Source organism: Suncus etruscus, chromosome 10, assembly GCF_024139225.1.
Source record: "Suncus etruscus isolate mSunEtr1 chromosome 10, mSunEtr1.pri.cur, whole genome shotgun sequence".
NCBI lineage: Eukaryota > Metazoa > Chordata > Mammalia > Eulipotyphla > Soricidae > Suncus > Suncus etruscus.
In genome coordinates, this window is record NC_064857.1 from 17532623 (window position 1) to 17551897 (window position 19275).

The 19275-nt window shown below is 38.0% G+C and overlaps 1 protein-coding gene across 1 annotated transcript in view; it reads right to left on the minus strand.

Moving 5' to 3' along the window:
* Window positions 1-200: 200 nt before the first annotated feature.
* The window catches only part of STMN2 (stathmin 2), a 50269-nt gene continuing 31194 nt past the window's right edge, over window positions 201-19275 (minus strand). Inside the window, exons 4-5 of the mRNA XM_049782035.1 lie at window positions 7124-7315; window positions 201-1547 (exon numbers count right to left, since the gene is read on the minus strand). Of these exons, the coding sequence (XP_049637992.1) occupies window positions 1488-1547; window positions 7124-7315 (252 nt within the window). The 3' untranslated portion in view covers window positions 201-1487. The remainder of the gene's footprint in view (window positions 1548-7123; window positions 7316-19275) is intronic.

The window sequence follows — 19275 nt, forward strand, 5'->3', positions numbered from 1 at the left end:
TGAAGACCTTTCCCGCTGTGTTGGCCTCCGAGGGAGAGAGAAAAGAGAGATGCTGCCTGCAGTTCCCAAAGGGAAGTGAATCAGCAGGACTCTGCTTTTTTTTTTTTTTTTCACACCCTAATTATTATCTGTGCCTGACATGGTCTAATGCCATGGACACCCTTGCTCAAATCTGAAGGGGCAAGAGAACAGACCAAATCTTTATTAGTTCACAGAACTCCAATTCTTTATTAATCACAGCTTGCTCACAATGACATATACAGGAAAGTAGCACTAATGAAGAGTAAATATGCAGGCAGCAACCTTCAGGAGTTGGGATTTTGGGGAGAAACGACTTCAAAAACTGTGATAGTTACTAGTGGAGAGTATCTGGTGATTCTTTGAGTTGGCACAAATGGCCTGCCTAACTCCCCTCAACTGTCAACCCTCACAGATGGAGTAACTTTTTTTTTTTTAATAGGCAGGATGGCCTCACACTGGGGAAGAAAGACCAGCTTGAGTGGAAGTCCGCAGTGTTTTTTTTTTTTTTTTTGATTTTGTTTGTATCGATGCTTTAATGTAACAACCGGCTCACAGTTTTCAAGTGGAAAATATTCAGTAGTATCATGTACTTGTACTATAGGTAAGAAATTAAAAGGAACATTATCAATCATGGCATCCACAAATAAGCCACCTGACACATTATTAATTCATTCCGTCAAAAGAACTGAAAAGAATTAAGCCCACTTCATGAAAAGCAATTTCACAGCTGACTTGGATCAGTGTTCAGCAACTTCAAAGATGCCTCTTTTAGTTTTTTGCTTCTACCCAGATTGATCTCAGGTCTGTCTTCTCATCCATCCCTTTCACATTTGAGCACATAATCCACTAGATGCAGAAGTAAATGCTGATTGGTGGTTTTTTTTTTAGCCTTTTGTTTTATTTAATATAGATTTTTAGGCAGTAGGTAGATTATGAACAACAAATGTGGAGGTTCTTGTAGAGTTAGTACGTGTGATGTAGGCATGGTTTTAGGAGATTATAAAGCCTTCTAGGTCATTAGGCAATGGTGGGTTTCTAGCACCATGGACTGTCTACTGACCTCATTTTTTCTGTTGGAATGAAAAGGGCAGGGAATGGAGTTAGACATGGGGAGCTGCAAAAAAGAACAGACCTAGCAAATTCATTTGAGTGGTAAGACACAACATCAAAAGCCTGTTACAGGACATGTAAGATTATGAAATAACTTGCATAATGCAATACTTGTATTTTTTAACAAAAATGTAAGTATTTACAAAATAAGATCCAAGGTATTTTTAAACATCAAGCAAAACATTCTGCAAAGAGACTGCATTGATTTTTTTTATTTTTGATTCTTTTTTTTTTCGCTTTTTATAATGAGTTCTTTTTAAACCATGTCATACATTTCCCAAACTGATATCGCATGATCCATTATAATATAGGCAGGGGGATTTACTAATGGTGGGGTGTGCTGTACCCTCATCACTTCAGCCAGACAGCTCAACCTGGAGTTCCTTGTTCCTGCGCACCTCTGCGGCATGCCTCTCCTGAAAAATATCAAAGGGACAGAAATATCACAGGCCTTGCCAGATGGTCCCCGAAGAACCACAAAAGCCTATCAAATTCTATCTAGGAAATATTAAGAATTTAGATGCAAGATGGAGCCAACATGATCAGAAATTCCTTTTTTTTTAACTAATACTGTTGCACATATAATAAAAATGATGGATTAAGAATGAGTTGTGCATGCCAGAAAGGTTAATTTTCATTCATCAAGAGGAAGTAGTTCTTAAAATAAAAATATTTGAATGCTGGGTTCAAGTCTGCAAGTTAATTCTGTCTTGACAGAGTAAAAGTTTGAAGTCAAAGAAACATGGCTTCAAATGAAGATTTTGCAATCTATTTAACTTAGTGACTTGGCAAAATGGAGTAATTTCTCTAAGGACTAATTTTCTTACATTTAATTGGGAACAATAATATTTTCTTTTATGGTTGTTTGGTTAAATGTACTAGCAAAATGCTTGATCTCTAGTGAGCGATAAAAACAAATGCTGGTTTTAATCCTTTTTTTCATTTCAACATTCAGTCAGTAGTATAAGTAGTAATAAAATAGCGTTAGTAAATTAAAATAACAAAAATGGAAGTAAACTAGATAAGAGGCATAAAAGATGATTATGTCTGGAAATTGTTACTGGTAAAAATATCAAAATCCTCTGGAGGAAAGAATCTTATGCATTCAAAAATTATGCCAATTTAAAATACATCATATGATTTGACTTACATTGTCACAAAAATAATCGTTATAAGTATTTCCACTTGATATCCTGTATTATTTGAGAAATTATTGAACCGTGGAAATTGTCTTTTCTTTTCTTTTTTTTTTTTTTTTTTTGGTTTTTGGGCCACACCCAGCAGTGCTCAGGGGTTACTCCTGGCTGTCTGCTCAGAAATAGCTCCTGGCAGGCACGGGGGACCATATGGGACACCGGGATTCGAACCAACCACCTTTGGTCCTGGATCGGCTGCTTGCAAGGCAAACGCTGCTGTGCTATCTCTCCGGGCCCGTCTTTTATTTTCTTAATATTAAACTTCCTTCTTGGAGAGGATGAAGCAGTTGTTAAGGTGTTCTTGTGTGTGTGTGTGTGTGTGTGTGTGTGTGTGTGTGTGTATTGTATCTTTTACACTGCTAATAGCTGCTTTGGTAATTACTACAATATTATGAGCTGGGTACAGTTGGCATCAGTTAGTGGGTGATGCGGCAGAAGTATCAAAGCAAGATGTGGCACAATCTGGACTAAGTGAAGAATTCAACATGATTCAGTAAAATATCTCTTAAATGACCTGCTGGTCTATTTTAACATTCTTCATTGCCTCCATTCAGCCATCTGTAAATATTTCCTATCCAGATGATTTTCTCTTTATTCACTTAAAAAACCAAAACTATAAATCACAAATAAAAGTCAAATTATTAATGGAAAATATAATAGTTATGGTGAATAAAATACATAAGATTCAACTAATTCTTTAAAACAAATTTGTGGTCTTTTAAAATAACTAAAAATGGAAAGGTCATTTAAATGTTTGACACTAAAATGTTATGATTTTATTTTATTTTAAGATGATAATATCTACCTGATTTGACCTAATTTTCAAAGTTTATGGCCATTTCTTGTTGTCCCTAAGGCAAACACTAATATTCAGGATTCCTAAATGATTAGGGGAATTTTGTCCGCTAATGCTTAGTGTAATATTTAGGGTAGGAAGGACAGAGGGAGGAAGAAAGTGTCTCTTTAATCTGTCTTGTATGACAAGATGACAAGAACAGAGCTCTCTCTTTTTATTTTTCTCTCTCTCTCTCTTTCTGTCTTTTATTCTGGCTATTTATTATACTAGTCTAAGAACTAGAACATTTTACACTTCAATAGTGTCAATCATAATCCACCGACTATAATTTTGAGACCTAGATATGACTATTTTTTTTGTCAGTCAAGTGACATAATAGAATAGATGGATACAGAGGCCCCCCCATGTGCCAGCGGCCTCTTAGTCCGGCCTAGGGTAGGGGGGCCCGGATCTGGGTCACCCGACCCCCCTCTCCCCCATTCCTCCGGATCTCCAGGTGGGTTCCGGGGAGGAGCTGACGGGGCACCCTGGGTTTTCCCCACTCCCAGGCCGGGCCGGACACTGGCCTAGGGTGGAGCTCAAATCCCTGTCCTTCGGGCTTGGGAGGGTCCCTCTCCCTTCCTGGAGCAGGATTTTTAGCCGGCACGGATGGGCAGCTGGCAGGCCCCCCCATGTGCCAGCGGCCTCTTAGTCCGGCCTAGGGTAGGGGGGCCTGGATCTGGGTCACCCGACCCCCCTCTCCCCCATTCCTCCGGATCTCCAGGTGGGTTCCGGGGAGGAGCTGACGGGGCACCCTGGGTTTTCCCCACTCCCAGGCCAGGCCCGGACACTGGCCTAGGGTGGGGCTTAGGGGGTGGAGTTGGATCTGGTTGGTGGCAGATAGCTGCTCAGCTATACTCAGGCTGTCACTGGCAATATCATACCAGTCTACATTTTGCAAACCGTGCGGGGGCACGAGCCCCCGCGGGATCATTTGCTCCTCCCAACCATCAGTACCCCAGATTTACCCTTCTTAACTTCAGTAACACATAGTTCTAATCTCTGACCTAAGACATACAGTAGATCTAACAAATCCCAGAACTATTTAGAAGGACACAAATTGAACACATATATTTGTTGAATATTTTATGGGTATTTTCTTTAGCTGGTATAACTCTCTATATATTCTTCTACCATGATGTTTCTATTCACTTTTCATCTTGTCTTTTCTTTGTAAGCTGTTCAGTAAGGATTGTTGTTGGAACTGTCCCTCAGTTTGATGCCTATGATTGAACTATGTCATGGAAATTTCTGGTCTTGTTCCTATTGCCTCTAGATGCACTAATAACGCTTCATGGCATTGATCCTTGTTTGCATAGACACATTAAAATGGGAAAACACCATACATACAGATAAGTTTTTATCTAGTAAATCTCAGTACAATGTACCTTACACCCTGAACATTGATATAATGACCTGGCACAGGCCTCAGAAGAATGGGCATTCTCCATTCACACCGGAACCAGGCAAGCTATCTACGAAACATCCAAGGTCTTTTATAGCAACAGCTGGAAGCAGTCCTCTACCAGGAAAGACACTACCAAGGGTCTGACATCGACCTCCTAAAAAGAGACTTCCGTTTACACTGAGAAGACTTGACAGCAACAATGACCTGCTTTACAGGTCATGGTTCTCTCTAGTGCTCCTTAAGTGTTAGGTGAAACGAGAGGATGCTCTGCACCATCCTGACTGCAATATGGGATATGCAGACTCCAGGATCTTTAATACAGAAGCATGATACCAAGAACAGAGACTATGTGAGGAATGGAGGTGTATTGCCACTACAGACGATGACTTGAATTGGACAAACTAATTTGCCTGGAGCCTAGAGTCAGTCCCGTGCCAGGAAACTTCAGGGGTAGGGTCTCCTTATATTTAGACCATAATTTGTCTTTCCATGTCCCTTATGTTTTGGTGGGCCTATGCAAACAAATGCCACTTTAATACCGTTTTTTACTATGTTCCCTTGACTCCAATCCTTAAGAAAAACAACCCACTAAAACTTTTGAGGTTAACTTAAACTAGTTAGCATGTGCATGGAACTAGAGAAATGTACTTTGCCCTCAATGTTTAAGGAGTTACATAAACCTAATGTCTTTAGATTATATTGTGTGCTGTAAGAAATAGTATGTACTACAACTGGGGATTTGAGGGACAAAGCAATTGTATTGTACATGGGTTCAGTTTTGTTTTTCTTAATGTTCTTTGGTTGAAGGTTAAAGGCTGGGATTTCATCAATGGGACTACCAAGAATTCTGTTTATGGGTGATTGGGCTTCCACTGTAACTTTACCCTGTCCTCTTTCTTTTCATCTTTGTTGTCATAATTAAAATAAAAAAATAGCAAAAAAAATTAATTCAAATTTAAAAATAAAGTAACACTTCATTGCATGATCCAGTATCTAAAAACCAATTTATATTATGATCTTGATTCTGTTTTGTTGCATTCTCTTTTACACTTGATTTATTGTGTTCCTTCCGTGAAAGAATGCTAAATTTAGTCAAGGCTTTATGTTATTAAAAATGATTATGATTTAAAAAAAAAGAATAGATGGATACAAGTCTTGATGGCATAACCATTTTTCTGTCCTTTTCACATTTTATTAATTTCTATATCATACATGGAATATTGAGATGAGGTACTATGAAAATAACAGCAGATATTAAAAGTACAGTGTACCATTCTTTTTGAAGGAAGTGAGAATACTTTACTGAATAAAGCAAAATATAATTTATGACAGCACAAGGAAACATCTTTAAGAAGCCTTTAGCTCAGTCATTCTCGATTTTGGCTAAATAGTAATGTCTATTTTTTTTTTGCCACCCCAAATGGTGCACAGGGGTTACTTCTAACTCTGCTCTCAGAAATTACTCCTGGCAGACTCAGGGGATTATATGGAATGCTGGGAATCAAATCTGAGTTGGCAGCATGCAAGGCAAATACCCTCCATGATACTATACCTCCAGCCCCTAATGTCTAATTTTAAAATAATATTGACCTCTGGGTTTCAACATAGATAATTAAAGTAGAAAATCTTTTTCCAAAGTGTTTTCTAATATACTCTGAAGTGCAACTTTCATTGTCTTTGTTTTAGGTATTTAGTTTTAGCTAAAGGCTTTGATTTAATATTGATGGGTCTCTGAGAAGTTTCTGGAAATTTATCAGTGAACGACATGGAGGATGCCATGGGTACAGGAGAGATAATGTTATGCTCAAATCTTCAATTCTCTTAATTGAGATAGAGAGGACTAAGATCTGATGGCAGCAGAGGGCTGCAAATGTATATGGTGTTACATTGCATCTCTTAGCTAATGAAAAGGGCCAGTGAAGGCTAGCCATTAGGGTGGACATTTGGTGTGATATTATTTTTGCTGACTTTCTTTAGCATTTTGATATATACTCTATAAGTCTACATTGCAGTGTCTTATTCTCTTGGTTTTGGTGCTGTTTTATCTACCAGTGCCTGTAAAAGGTTTGCAACAACAAAAACCTTCAATATATTTAAAAAGTATGCTTAGTTCTCCCAGAAACTATCACTACCCCCAAAAATTGAAAAAAAAATCTCACATTTAATTTTTGCTTCTTATCTTTCTGCATGTGGGAGTCCCCAGTAAATCATTCATTCATTCATTCTTTCTTTTTTTTCTTTTGTGGTTTTGGGTCACACCCGGCAGTGCTCAGGGGTTATTCCTGGCTCCAGGCTCAGAAATTGCTCCTGGTAGGCACGGGGGACCATATGGGACGTCGGGATTCGAACCGATGACCTCCTGCATGAAAGGCAAACGCCTTACCTCCATGCTATCTCTCCAGCCCCAAGTCATTATTTCTAATCTGGGAGACAGACCACATAGGCTTTCCCCTGTTGCAAGTTTTGACTAAGGTCCTAGTACTGAGTATTTTGCAAGTTTACCCAGCTGGGTTGTGTATGAACATATGCATGTTAGGATTCTGTCAGGATTACCTTTTCCTGCAGGCGTTCAATAATTGCAGCTAGATTAGCCTCACGGTTCTCCTTAATTTGTTCCATTTTCAGGATCAGTTTTTCCTCCGCCATTTTGCTGAAGTTGTTGTTTTCCTCCAAAGCCTTCTGAAGGACTTCCCGCTCATGTTCCCTCTTCTCTGCCAATTGTTTCAGCACCTGGGCCTCCTGTGACTGAAGAAGAAAAACATGTCTTAGAATCACTCCAAAGCAAACTTCATGGAATAATAGCCCACTGATGTGAGTGAGAGTGTCCTTTTCAAATCAATAGTACTTCCAGCCTGCTGTACTAAAAACCATTTCATAGCACTGTAGTTGATTTGTTATTTATCTGCTTAGAGTTTTCTACAAAAGAGGGTTATTTGGGAAGTGTGGTAAACTGAATTAAGCTGTAAATTTTTGGGTCAACAATGCATTCAACCTTTATTAAGAAGTTTTTCTTTTAGTTATTGTATTCCAGGCAATACCCAGAATATCTTTTGAAAAATAGGCAGACCTGGTCTTTGGTCTAAGGTTTGTATACTTAACTGTGATATCTGTAATTGTGCTTTTCTAACATTTTTGTATTCAACTAAGTAATGTGATATTTTTAATAATAAATAATTAAATGTCCATGGTTCCTGGACAATTCCTTAGGATTAACTGATGTTCTGAGGTTAGCCTTCATGGGAGTAATTACAAAATCTGAACTTCAGAACAATGGTATATAGGAAAGCTATTCTATGGTTTGCTAAGTATTAATTATCATCAAAAACAAACAGATTTTGATGGTAGTGGAACCATATGGAGGGAATGGTAATATATAAACAAAGGAAGAAACTTCTGACAAAGGAAGAAACTTCTCTTTACGAATGTAGAGAAATGCTAAAATCATACAGCTTTGGAGTCTTGGGTAATTTGTTTATTCTGAAATTTATCATACATAGGTCTTGTGACTCACTGGTACCTAAACAAAATTCTGGCAACTAGCCTCTCTTACTGTTTCAGTCTCATTGTGGCTTCACAATATTCTGTGTTGACCTATCACAACTTGCTTTGCGGTATCTTGTAAAATGTGAAAAAAAAAAAGAGAGAGAAAATAGTGCACAAACTTTAAGGTCAAAACAGATCTTTTGTAAGAGAAATAGCAATAAAATTTTTGGGGGGATGTCTAATTTATTCTCCTGCATATAAGTGTGACTCTTCTCTTTTGATCTAGTTTATTTATACCTACCAGAACTAAATATACCCAAGAATTTGAGATTAGATTGGTGCTATAGGAGTCTTGTGTAGTGGCTAGCCGTGGAGCAATTTTAGGAAACAAAATAAAACAGAAAATAAAAACATTTAAATCTATTTTAATAAAAAATAAATCTAAATAAAAATTCTTTAAACATCTTTAGAAATACTTTTGGAGCTTTTCATCAAAATAACACAAGGTCGTTGAGAAAGGCAAAAAGAGTCATGAAATTTCTATTCAGTGTATTGGCAGATTCCCTTTACTCCTCCCAAATAATTTTTTCCACTCTGTTCCACTTGTATTTTAACATTGTTTTGATTAGTCTTTCAACAGCACTTCCTGTAGTCCTTTGAAAAGAACTCCCGGCATTCCAAACTCCTGGGTTTGAGTCTGGCTTTATTCAGTGTGGGCTGGTTATCTTGTGCTTTGAAGAGGGCCTACAAGGCACGCTTTCCCTGTGCCTGCCACTCATCACATTGCATCAGCTCACAACTACCGGGAGAGTCCTCAGTCCAGAGACAACTGCGAATTTGACTTTTTTCAGAAGCACAAGTTAAACTTGACACTTCCTTGTGTTTTAACTGAACTGTTTCTATTTGCACCTTTAATCTTTGTGGAAAGACTGTTCAGCAGATGATAGCAGAGAAAAGGACGGAGAAAGAAGACCTTGAAATAAAAAGTGTGATATGGCAGCACATACTTTTTTCAGATTTCTTGCCTGGATGGGACACATGTGGTCGGTGTGAACATGGTCCCGCAGATCCTATTAACAGTAATGGAGAGGCCGATTGCCATGATTGGAGTAAAGCCCTTGGCTCAGTTTGAAATGCTTCAATTAATGCTGCTACTTTTGTAGTCACTGAGGGTGGGTAGGCGTCAGATGCGTTTCTTTAGTATAATTAATGGGGTGAAACAAAAGCAGCAGGCAGTCTCAAGCCTTTCTCAAGTGCAGCCTTTGCTAAATGACAAAATTGGCTAAACCAGACATTTCTCTTTTCTGTGGGGTGTCATGTAACATGGTACAATGTCATATTCCTCACTGATTCAACTAATGAATTTTGGGTCCAAGTTATAGTCTGTGTTTCAAATACTTAAAGCCCAATTTCAAGGGAGAAAACACACAAAATGAAATTATTGGAAAGTTTCTCACTCCCTATGAATCCTGTCTTAGTCTCTATTCCTACGTATTGAGCTCTTAAATTCTTCCATCGAGCTAATAGTCATGATGCTTTTACCTTTCTGAGGGCTCTTTGTAACTCTATTCCTGCAGAAAGTCATACTTCTTCTTTTGCAATCTAGTATTTGGTATATTGCTATCTATGCTATTCTAATAATTATTCCTGGGAAAAACTTGACTTTTTTTTTGGCAAGGTAGGGGCAGGAAAATGGAAGCTCAGCAGAACTCAGGGGCCTTGGGGCTATTTCTGGGATATAGAATAGGGCAACCTTTCTGATTATTGGTAGGATCTGAGGAGGTAGCACTGCTAGATCCAATGGTGCCTGAGACCTCCAAGGCCACATCCATTGGTATTTCAGGACCATGTGGAGACTCTGGTGGCTCTAGGCCTGATAGTTTGGTGTCATTGTCATAACCTCAAGGAAGAAACTATTTAATTTCAATATTTTATCAAGTAAATGAGTAAATAAATATTCCATTCAGAAAACACTGAAACATGATAGGAAGTGGTTGTGAAGATACAAACTATACAAAAGTGAAAACAGATTTCATTCACTTGGGTAGATGTTCTCACCACATGGTTGAATGAGTCTTCTTTTTTGTAAACTGGGACAGATTGCCAGAATGATGGCGAAACAGGAAAGGTGGGATTTGCTAAAGGCAAAAAAGTGGGATCTGCTCAAGGGGAAAGGACCTGACATTTGAGGAACATTCTGAATAACATGAACCTAAATTGAATGCTTCTGAAATACTGAGACAAAAAATTAGGGGCATTATAATGATTAGTTAATATAAAGTAAATTTCTTGACAAGGTTTTCAGCAGGACATTTTGAAAGACTAAGGTATCCTTTTTTTTTTTTTTTTGGTCACACCCAGCAGTGGTCAGGGGCCACTTCTGGCTCTACGCTCAGAAATTGCTCCTGGCAGGCTCGGGGGACCATATGGTATTCCAGGATTTGAACCACCGTCCTTCTGCATGCAAGGCAAATGCCTTATTTTCATGCTATCTCTCTAGCCCTTCTTTATATTGTTTTTATAATAATATTATTATTATTTTTGTTTTTTATATGGTAATGGTGACTCATTATTGATGAATACCTTTTCTGGGAATAAAGTTTGTGATAATAAACTCACTGAAATAATTACATGAGAAATATATAAAGAGAAAAATAATGAGAAAAATAATGAGTTTTTGTACAATTAGAACACTTCAACAATTTTCAATTGCCATTTTTTATATTACTGAATATGAGAGTTTAGTTACAGTGCAAATTAAATGGAAGATAAATCTGAGTTAAGTGGTATATAAAAATCAGCATACTTTATGTGCAAACAAGAGAGAAGACTATATTTTAGGTAGTGTTAAACTTCTTTTTTATTTTATCTTTTTGTCTCCTTTCATCACCTGGCTATATGACTTTTTATCTAAGTCATATAAGTCATCTAAGTCAATCTAAGTCAACATGAGAAATCCTAGTATACATGTGTCCTTACATTAGTAGGTTTGATCATATGTTTCTAATTATTGACTTTAATGCTAATAAAGAAATAGCATCATAGGTACAATGCCTTGTAAAAATATGATATTCGAATAAATGGGTAAAAATAAGGGTATTCATCTGGTATTAAGAAGCCACAGTGAGGGCCCGGAGAGATAGCACAGCGGCGTTTGCCTTGCAAGCAGCCGATCCAGGACCAAAGGTGGTTGGTTCGAATCCCGGTGTCTCATATGGTCCCCCGTGCCTGCCAGGAGCTATTTCTGAGCAGACAGCCAGGAGTAACCCCTGAGCACCGCCGGGTGTGGGCCACCCCCCCCAAAAAAAAAAACCAAAAAAAAAGAAGCCACAAGTGAAATAATAAATTTGAAGTGATAAAATAAAAACAACTTTCACATAAGTACTTTAGTAAAGCCTGTTTTTTGTTTATTGTGGTTAATTCTGAGGAACATCATCCCTGCGTTGCTCTTCACACATATAAAGATTCTGTGGACAATGTGTCACTTTCTCTAAGGAGTAGAATGCTTCCCACATGCTAAATTTTTATACTTCACTTTAAATTTATTAGGCTATGTTAAATCTACATAATTAATATACTTGTACCATCTAGCACCTTGGTTATCATCTACTGCTGTTATAAGCCATCCCATTCTTTGCCTGAATCCAGCTTTCAATGCCATCCTCAATGTTAAATGCTAACAAACAGAAAAGGCAAAGGAACACTTTGAATTAATTATTTTTTTGGGGGGGGGTCACATTCGGTAGCGCTCAGGGGTTACTCCTGGCTCTACACTCAGAAATCGCTCCTGGCAGCTCGAGGGACCATATCAGATTCCAGGATTCGAACCACCGTCCTTCTGCATGCAAGGCAATTGCCTTACCTCTATGCTATCTCTCTGGCCCCTTTGAATTAATTTTTATTAAAAAAGGAGCAATAAGAGCTGGAAAATAAGTGTAGCAGGTAAAGTGTTTGCCTTTCAGGCATCTGGCTAGATTCCTGACACTGCATATGCTTCCCCAATACCACTAGGAGTGATCCCTAAGCTTAGAGACAGGAGTTATCCCTGGACACAGCTGAGTGTGGCCCAGCCTTATTTTCCCACTGAGCAAGTACGTCTTCCAGTTCTCACAATATGTGCATGGCATATATTCTATTAGTTCTCTTTTATAAATGGCTAAAATAACAGAGAGAATAAATGACTCTTCCAAGGTCACAGAGCAGGAAGTGGCAGAATCACACTTGATACATAGCTGTTCTTTTAACTGTATCTTCTAACTATGTTTTTAAACACCGTGCTTTGCTTAATGTGATGATATAAGAAATCAAAACAGCAGAAATAAGCTGGAGATGTCTCTGCTCCATTCAGATATATGGTAGGTTTAGCGATGGTTTCTCTCATTATGTAAATGTGGAGTAAATGAATAAATTATTTGAAGAGAGACTACAAGGAATGCTTCCTTCCCTCTGCCTGCACTCAGCTCATTGCATCAACTTCACTCAAGTGGATCAGATGCATTATGGGAATTTTGATTTAAAAATTAAGAGCATGAGCTAATACCACAAAATAAAATGGTCTCATGGTGGTAACATTGAATCCCCTAGATAACCAAAGGGAAAATGGTAGGAAAGGGGCTTAAAAATACCTTTAATAATTAACTTTTACAATTTAGTCAATGGGGCATTCATCCTGATTTAAGGAGCCAGAGGGAGGATGGTCTAATGTAACCAGATGGACAAGTTGCTGCAATCATCAACAGATGGAGCAAGACATTGGGGAGACTGCCAACACATTAACAGAATTGTAGCCCCCAGAGATGCTTCCATAGCAGCCTTGTAGCCATAAGTTCAGAAAGCTCCAAAACAGAACCCAGATCACTAGGTTCAGATATAACCCTTAAGTCCCCAGAAGCAATATTTTCCAAGGTACTTGTGAAGAGATGAGGTATAAGGTATCATTTTAATGTTTTAAATGCCCTATCAAAACTGGTATTTTAGGAACCAGAGCAATAGCACAGCAATAGGGCATTTGCCTTGCATGAGGCTGAGCGAAGACATCATATGGTCCCCCAAGCCAGGAGTGATTTCTGAGCTCATAGCCAGGAGTACCCCTGAGCATCACTGGGTGTGGCCCCAAAACAACAACAAAAATAACAAAAATGGTATTTTACGTGTATATTTTAAGTTAGAACTGATTGTGTTTACTGAATGAGAAGTGCTTGTTATTTTAAGATCAATGGCAATATTAATCAGCTTTGATATAATTATGACTCCAAGAATGACAAAAATTTATTGAAATTTATTTATATTAAGTATGTTTGTAGGCAGTCTCTAAAAGCTTAAGGGAAAGGAAACTGGACAATAAAAACATTATTGAACAGGGGTGGAGGGAGGACAATATTGGTGGTGGGAATGCCCTTGATTCAGTGTTGCTATGTACCTAACCTATTACTGTGAAAGATTTGTAATCCACTTTGGTCAAAATAAAAAAACAAAACAAAACATTATTGACTACTTACTGGACTCTAATTATGTCTAAAAGCCTTTAACAACCCATTTCTTATGTAATGGAGCTTGAGCACCTAACTTGGCATTAAAGGCCCCCACAATCTTGCTTTATTACTTTTACTCTCCAACTGCCAAACCACATCTGGCAGTAAACTGCTAGTTTATCTGTTGTCCTAACAGCTTGTTTTCTGTATTCTCCAGGCTGTGTGTTCTTCAGGTCTGAAACCATTCTCTTAGTCTCTAACACTTTCAAGTCTTTCTTCTACTTAACTAACAGTATTTTTTCTTCAATCACTAAGCTTTTTGGGAACAAATATTTCTCTATAAAGATGACGCAATTCACATCAAGTTGAAAAACTGGCTTTTTTCAACAATGATCTCCTGCTTTATTTGAAGTAAAAAAAATCCTTAAAATGCCTTCTTCCGGTTTCATTTCTACCAGTCTCACCTTGTTGTTTCTGCTTTATTAACACCAGCCTATGTTATTTTTATAATAGTTTTAGCATAATTCCTACTCAAGGCCTTTGCACTTACAATTTTATTTAAAATGTTCAACTTTTCTTCAAAAACATATTAGACATTCCTCATTTTCATGCTTTTTCCCTTCAAATATTCTTTCTCTTGCTTCTTTTTATATGTTTACACATTTATAACACCTTTTCTACCACACCAGGTAAATAAAACCTTCTATTCTAATGATAGACATTTTATTTGTCTGGTTTTATTTAATATAATCTGAATATTTATGACTACTTATTAATTAGGGTGACCCTAATGTCTAGGACATTGCCTGCCAATTAGTAGAGGCTCAGTTTTTCTTAATTGTGTCATTTCCTCCAGATTAGAAATTCTTTAGGTTGTGGGATGTATTTAGTACAAATGTAGAACCTGTCATTTGGGAATTTACCAGGTAAAATTGTATTTTACTATTAAATAATAAGATAAAATGTCAGATCATTTTGTTACTTTAACATGACTCAAAGTTATTTATGCATTATTAATAAAGTTATTACATATTATCACAAATTTACTTAAATATTTGCAGTGCTCGCTTATGGCCAGGTACTACATTTTTTTTTTTTTAAGTTTTTGGCTATTACCTGGCAATATTCAGCGTTTACTCCTGACTCTACATACAAGACCCACTCCTGGTGGGTGCAAGGAGCAATATGGGGTGCTGGGGTTTGAACCCAAGTCAACTGTGTGCAAAACCTACCCACTCCAGCTCTGCCACTACCCACAGTATCTCTCTACCTGCTGTGTCTTTCCAGCCCTATTCAGGCACTGCTAAACAAAAGACATAATACCTACCTTCAGGAAGCTTATAGTCTACTGGAATGACAATAAGGCTAAATATATATTCAAGCACTGGAGAGACAGTGTGGGAGAAATGATACTTCCCTTGCATGAGCTAAATTGATGTGACCCTGATTTAAATCCCTAATCACAGAACTAGAAATAGCCTCTTGAGAGTCACTGAATGTGGCTCCATAAAAGAATGCATATGTAAACAAATATATCCTACAGATAAAGTAATGTGCCACACACACACACAGACATACACACACACACACACACACACACACACACACACACACACACACCCATACCCCAAAGGACCATGAAACCTGAGCTCAATAAAACTATCAACTGAGATTTCACCAGAGCCAAGAAAAAAACCTGGAGCTTCTCTGCTTCTGTAAAGTAGATCCTGGGTTGGGCTGGTTTTGGCAATGTTGACTGAAATCACAGGTAATTTCCTCTTTAAATTTTATTAAAAAAAAAAAAATGAATGCTATTTGTTCAGCATGTGGGAAAAAGTTAAGGTTAAAATGTAATAATTTGGAGAATATCTATTTGGAAAGTCTGTTTTAATATCTGTATGTGTGCTACCCAACCAGGATCTATTAGCTGAGATGACTATTTTCATATTTTCTTTTTTTTTTTTTTTCTTTTTTTGGTTTTTGGGCCACACCCGGTAACGCTCAGGGGTTACTCCTGGCTATGCGCTCAGAAGTTGCTCCTGGCTTGGGGGACCATATGGGACACCGTCCAAGGCTACCGCAGGCAAGGCAGGCGCACCTTACCTTTAGCGCCACCGCCCGGCCCCTATTTTCATATTTTCTTATATTTGTTTTTGAATGGGAACACAAGAAACTCTTTTTTTTTTTTTTTTTGGTTTTTGGGCCACACCCGTTTGACGCTCAGGGGTTACTCCTGGCTATGTGCTCAGAAATCGCCCCTGGCTTGGGGGGACCATATGGGACGCCAGGGGATCGAACCGCGGTCCTTCCTTGGCTAGCGCTTGCAAGGCAGACACCTTACCTCCAGCGCCACCTACCCGGCCCGAGATTTGTGATAGGGTTTTTTTTTTTTTTTTTTTTTTTTTTTGGTTTTTGGGTCACACCTGGTGGTGCTCAGGGGTTACTCCTGGCTGTCTGCTCAGAAATAGCTCCTGGCAGGCACAGGGGACCATATGGGACACCGGGATTTGAACCAACCACCTTAGGTCCTGGATTGGCTGCTTGCAAGGCAAACACCGCTGTGCTATCTCTCCGGGCCCAAGAAACTCTTAAGATAATATGCCACATGTTCTGTACCTATTGGATAACATTGTCCTATCTAGTGCCTTTAATATCTTACTTTAATATATTTATATGAATACAACTATATAGGATTGATAGATCTGAAGAAGGAAATAAAAATAGAGTAGTATGTGAATTAAATAAGTATTCTAGTAGTTATATCACTAAAGATTTACAGATAAGAATGTGGCTAGGGCTGAAGTGATAGTAGTGATTAGGGCACTAAACATGCACATACCCAAACTGGGTTCGATCCCTACCACTCTATATAGGCCACTAGGGGGGATTCCTGAGCGTAGAGCCAGCAGTAAGCCCTAGCATCGCTGGGTGTGGCTTCAAAATAAAATCAAAACAGAACCCAAAAAAGAATTGTAGCTATTTGTACTGTTGCTTATTTGAGATCCATTTCTCCCCCTTCTGGTAAGGTGAAGGAACTACACCTCCCCACTTCCTGTAGGGGAATGGCAGTGGCTGCCATTCAAAGTATTGCATCCTCTAGGCCTCAATCATTGACTTTGAGTTGCCTTATTATCCAAAAGAGGCTGTAGATTCGATTCAGGACTCTTCAAAAGAATCATTAGGAGGAGAAGCTCTCTTTTTGTGAGAGTGGCCTATTTTGTGTTCAAAATAATTGGGAAGCAATTTTTTTTTTTTTTTAATTTGTGATGGTTGCTATTCTGAAAGTGGAAAGAAATTCAGCCACATGGCTGAGGATTGGAAGCAACTCTTTGAAAGGAAACTGTCTTGTAACCAATGAGATGCAAAATGGGTAACAGTTATAGAAGAAACGCTCAGGTCATAATGTTTAAATTTTTTTTTTTTTTTTTTTTTTTGGTTTTTGGGCCACATCCATTTGACGCTCAGGGGTTACTCCTGGCTATGTGCTCAGAAATCGCCTCTGGCTTGGGGGGACCATATGGGATGCCAGGGGATCGAACCGTGGTCTGTCCTACGCTAGCACTTGCAAGGTAGACACCTTACCTCTAGCGCCACCTTCCCAGCCCCATAATGTTTAATTTCTAACTGAGTTGGAAGCTTTTGCCATTTCTAGGCATTCTAATCTATACTCTTTTGTTTGTTTTGTTTTGTTTTGTTTGGGTCACAATTGACAGTGCTCAAGAGTTACTCCTAGCTCTGTGCTCAGAAATTACTCTTGGCCGTCTCTGTGGATCATATGGAATGCGGAGGATTGAACCCTGGCCGACTGAGTGCAAGGCAAATGCCCTACCAGCTGTGCTATCGCTCCAGACTTGACAGACTCTATTTTTCTCTTAGCTAGTTGATTTGGATTTTGGTTATATATAGCATGCCCTTGGTAAGATAATTACTAAGATATTACTAAATGTGTACTACTGTTTTTTAAACTACCACTTCAAATAACTCCTGTGTCAGTACAATTCAATAGAATAAAATCAAAGAGTGACTTTTAAAAATTGGCATTTTTGTTAATTAGTTGCATATTCTTCTTTAGACATAACCCATTTAATGATTTTTCCCCTTGAATGATTTAATAAGTGTACCGAGAAGACCTACCAATTTCAAATTTCAAAGGGAGCTAAAGAACATTTTTTTTCTTGGTTATAAATGCAGAATAATTACCTCTGTAAATAACTTTAGCCATGTGGCTAATTTCTAGTTAAATTTGTCTGTTCAAATGCTTTACTTATTGATGTATATTGCTGCTGAGGTGCAAGACATTTACAAGAATCAGTGATTAGTTTTATGAGATTTATAAAAATTAGATTTATAAAATCAGGGTTTTATGACACAGTTCAGTAAATTTGATAATTTCTGTATTAATTTTTCTTTTCATAATTTCCTTTAAAGTTATATAAATTACTGAGAATATCAGCAACATACTGAGTTATTATATTAAAATTTCACTTCTGGGGCTGGGCGGTGGTGCTAAAGGTAAGGTGCCTGCCTTGCCTGCGCTAGCCTTGGACGGACCGCGGTTCGATCCCCCGGTGTCCCATATGGTCCCCCAAGCCAGGAGCAACTTCTGAGCACATAGCCAGGAGTAACCCCTGAGCGTTACCGGGTGTGGCCCAAAAACCAAAAAAAAAAAAATTTCACTTCTAAGTTTTAATTTCAGCTGTCACTGACTTTATTCTAATCAAGTTGTAGCATCTCTTTCTACATCAACCCATGATCTAGTTCCATTATCTATCTATTCATGGATGAGAACCTGAACTTCCTTGAATCAACATGCCTTTTTATTATTGTAGTTATTCAGATCTGAGGATTTTCAATTGTGATTTTTATTGTTTGGTGCTATAGTTAGGTATGCAAATTGTGTATGTTTATATGTTATATAAACTGTGTATGTTTATATGGAGGAGTCACTATATATCATTTATTCATGTGCATATACCATGTTTCTTCCACTTCCTGTTAAAAGTACAATGTTTGGAAGAAATTATCTTCATTTTCTTTGTAACTATTTCATATCTAATTATTAAATATTTTGCCTAACTTTTAATAGGTGTTATCTTAATAAGTTAAAAGTTACTATAACATGAAAAGTAGAGTTACCATTCAAGTTATAAGATGGAATATAATCTCATGATGATATGTTTTAAAAATTTTCATGATAAAAATATGTGGTGAGCCCAATGTAGGCATAAATTACTAAAATAACGAATATGGGTTAATCCAGAGCATTATGGTGGGTTAGACATCAGATACAGAAATTAGAACAGATCTAGTTTAATTTCTGTTCCAGTCCTTAGGACTTAGAACTTCTGACTGCTTTCCATTTTTATTTTTATTTGTTTATTAAAACTATTTGTTTAATTAATTATTTATTTATTGGTTTTTGGGCCACACCCAGCAGTGCTCAGGGCTCACTCCCAGATCTGTACTCAGAAATCTTCCCTGGCAGGCTAGGAGACCACATGAGATGCTGGGAATCGAACCAGGTCCCTCCCACGACAGCCACATGCAAAGCAAACACCCTACCATGGTGTTAGCTCTCTGGCCTGCTTTCCATTTTTAATACTCTTAGATTTTCTTGGTTATGCATTTATGAAAAATTAAAATTTAAAAAGTGATTCCTGGGGGCTGGAGAGGTAGCATGGAGGTAAAGCATTTGGCTTTCATGCAGAAGGTCGGTGGTTCGAATCCCGGCATCCCATATGATCCCCTGAG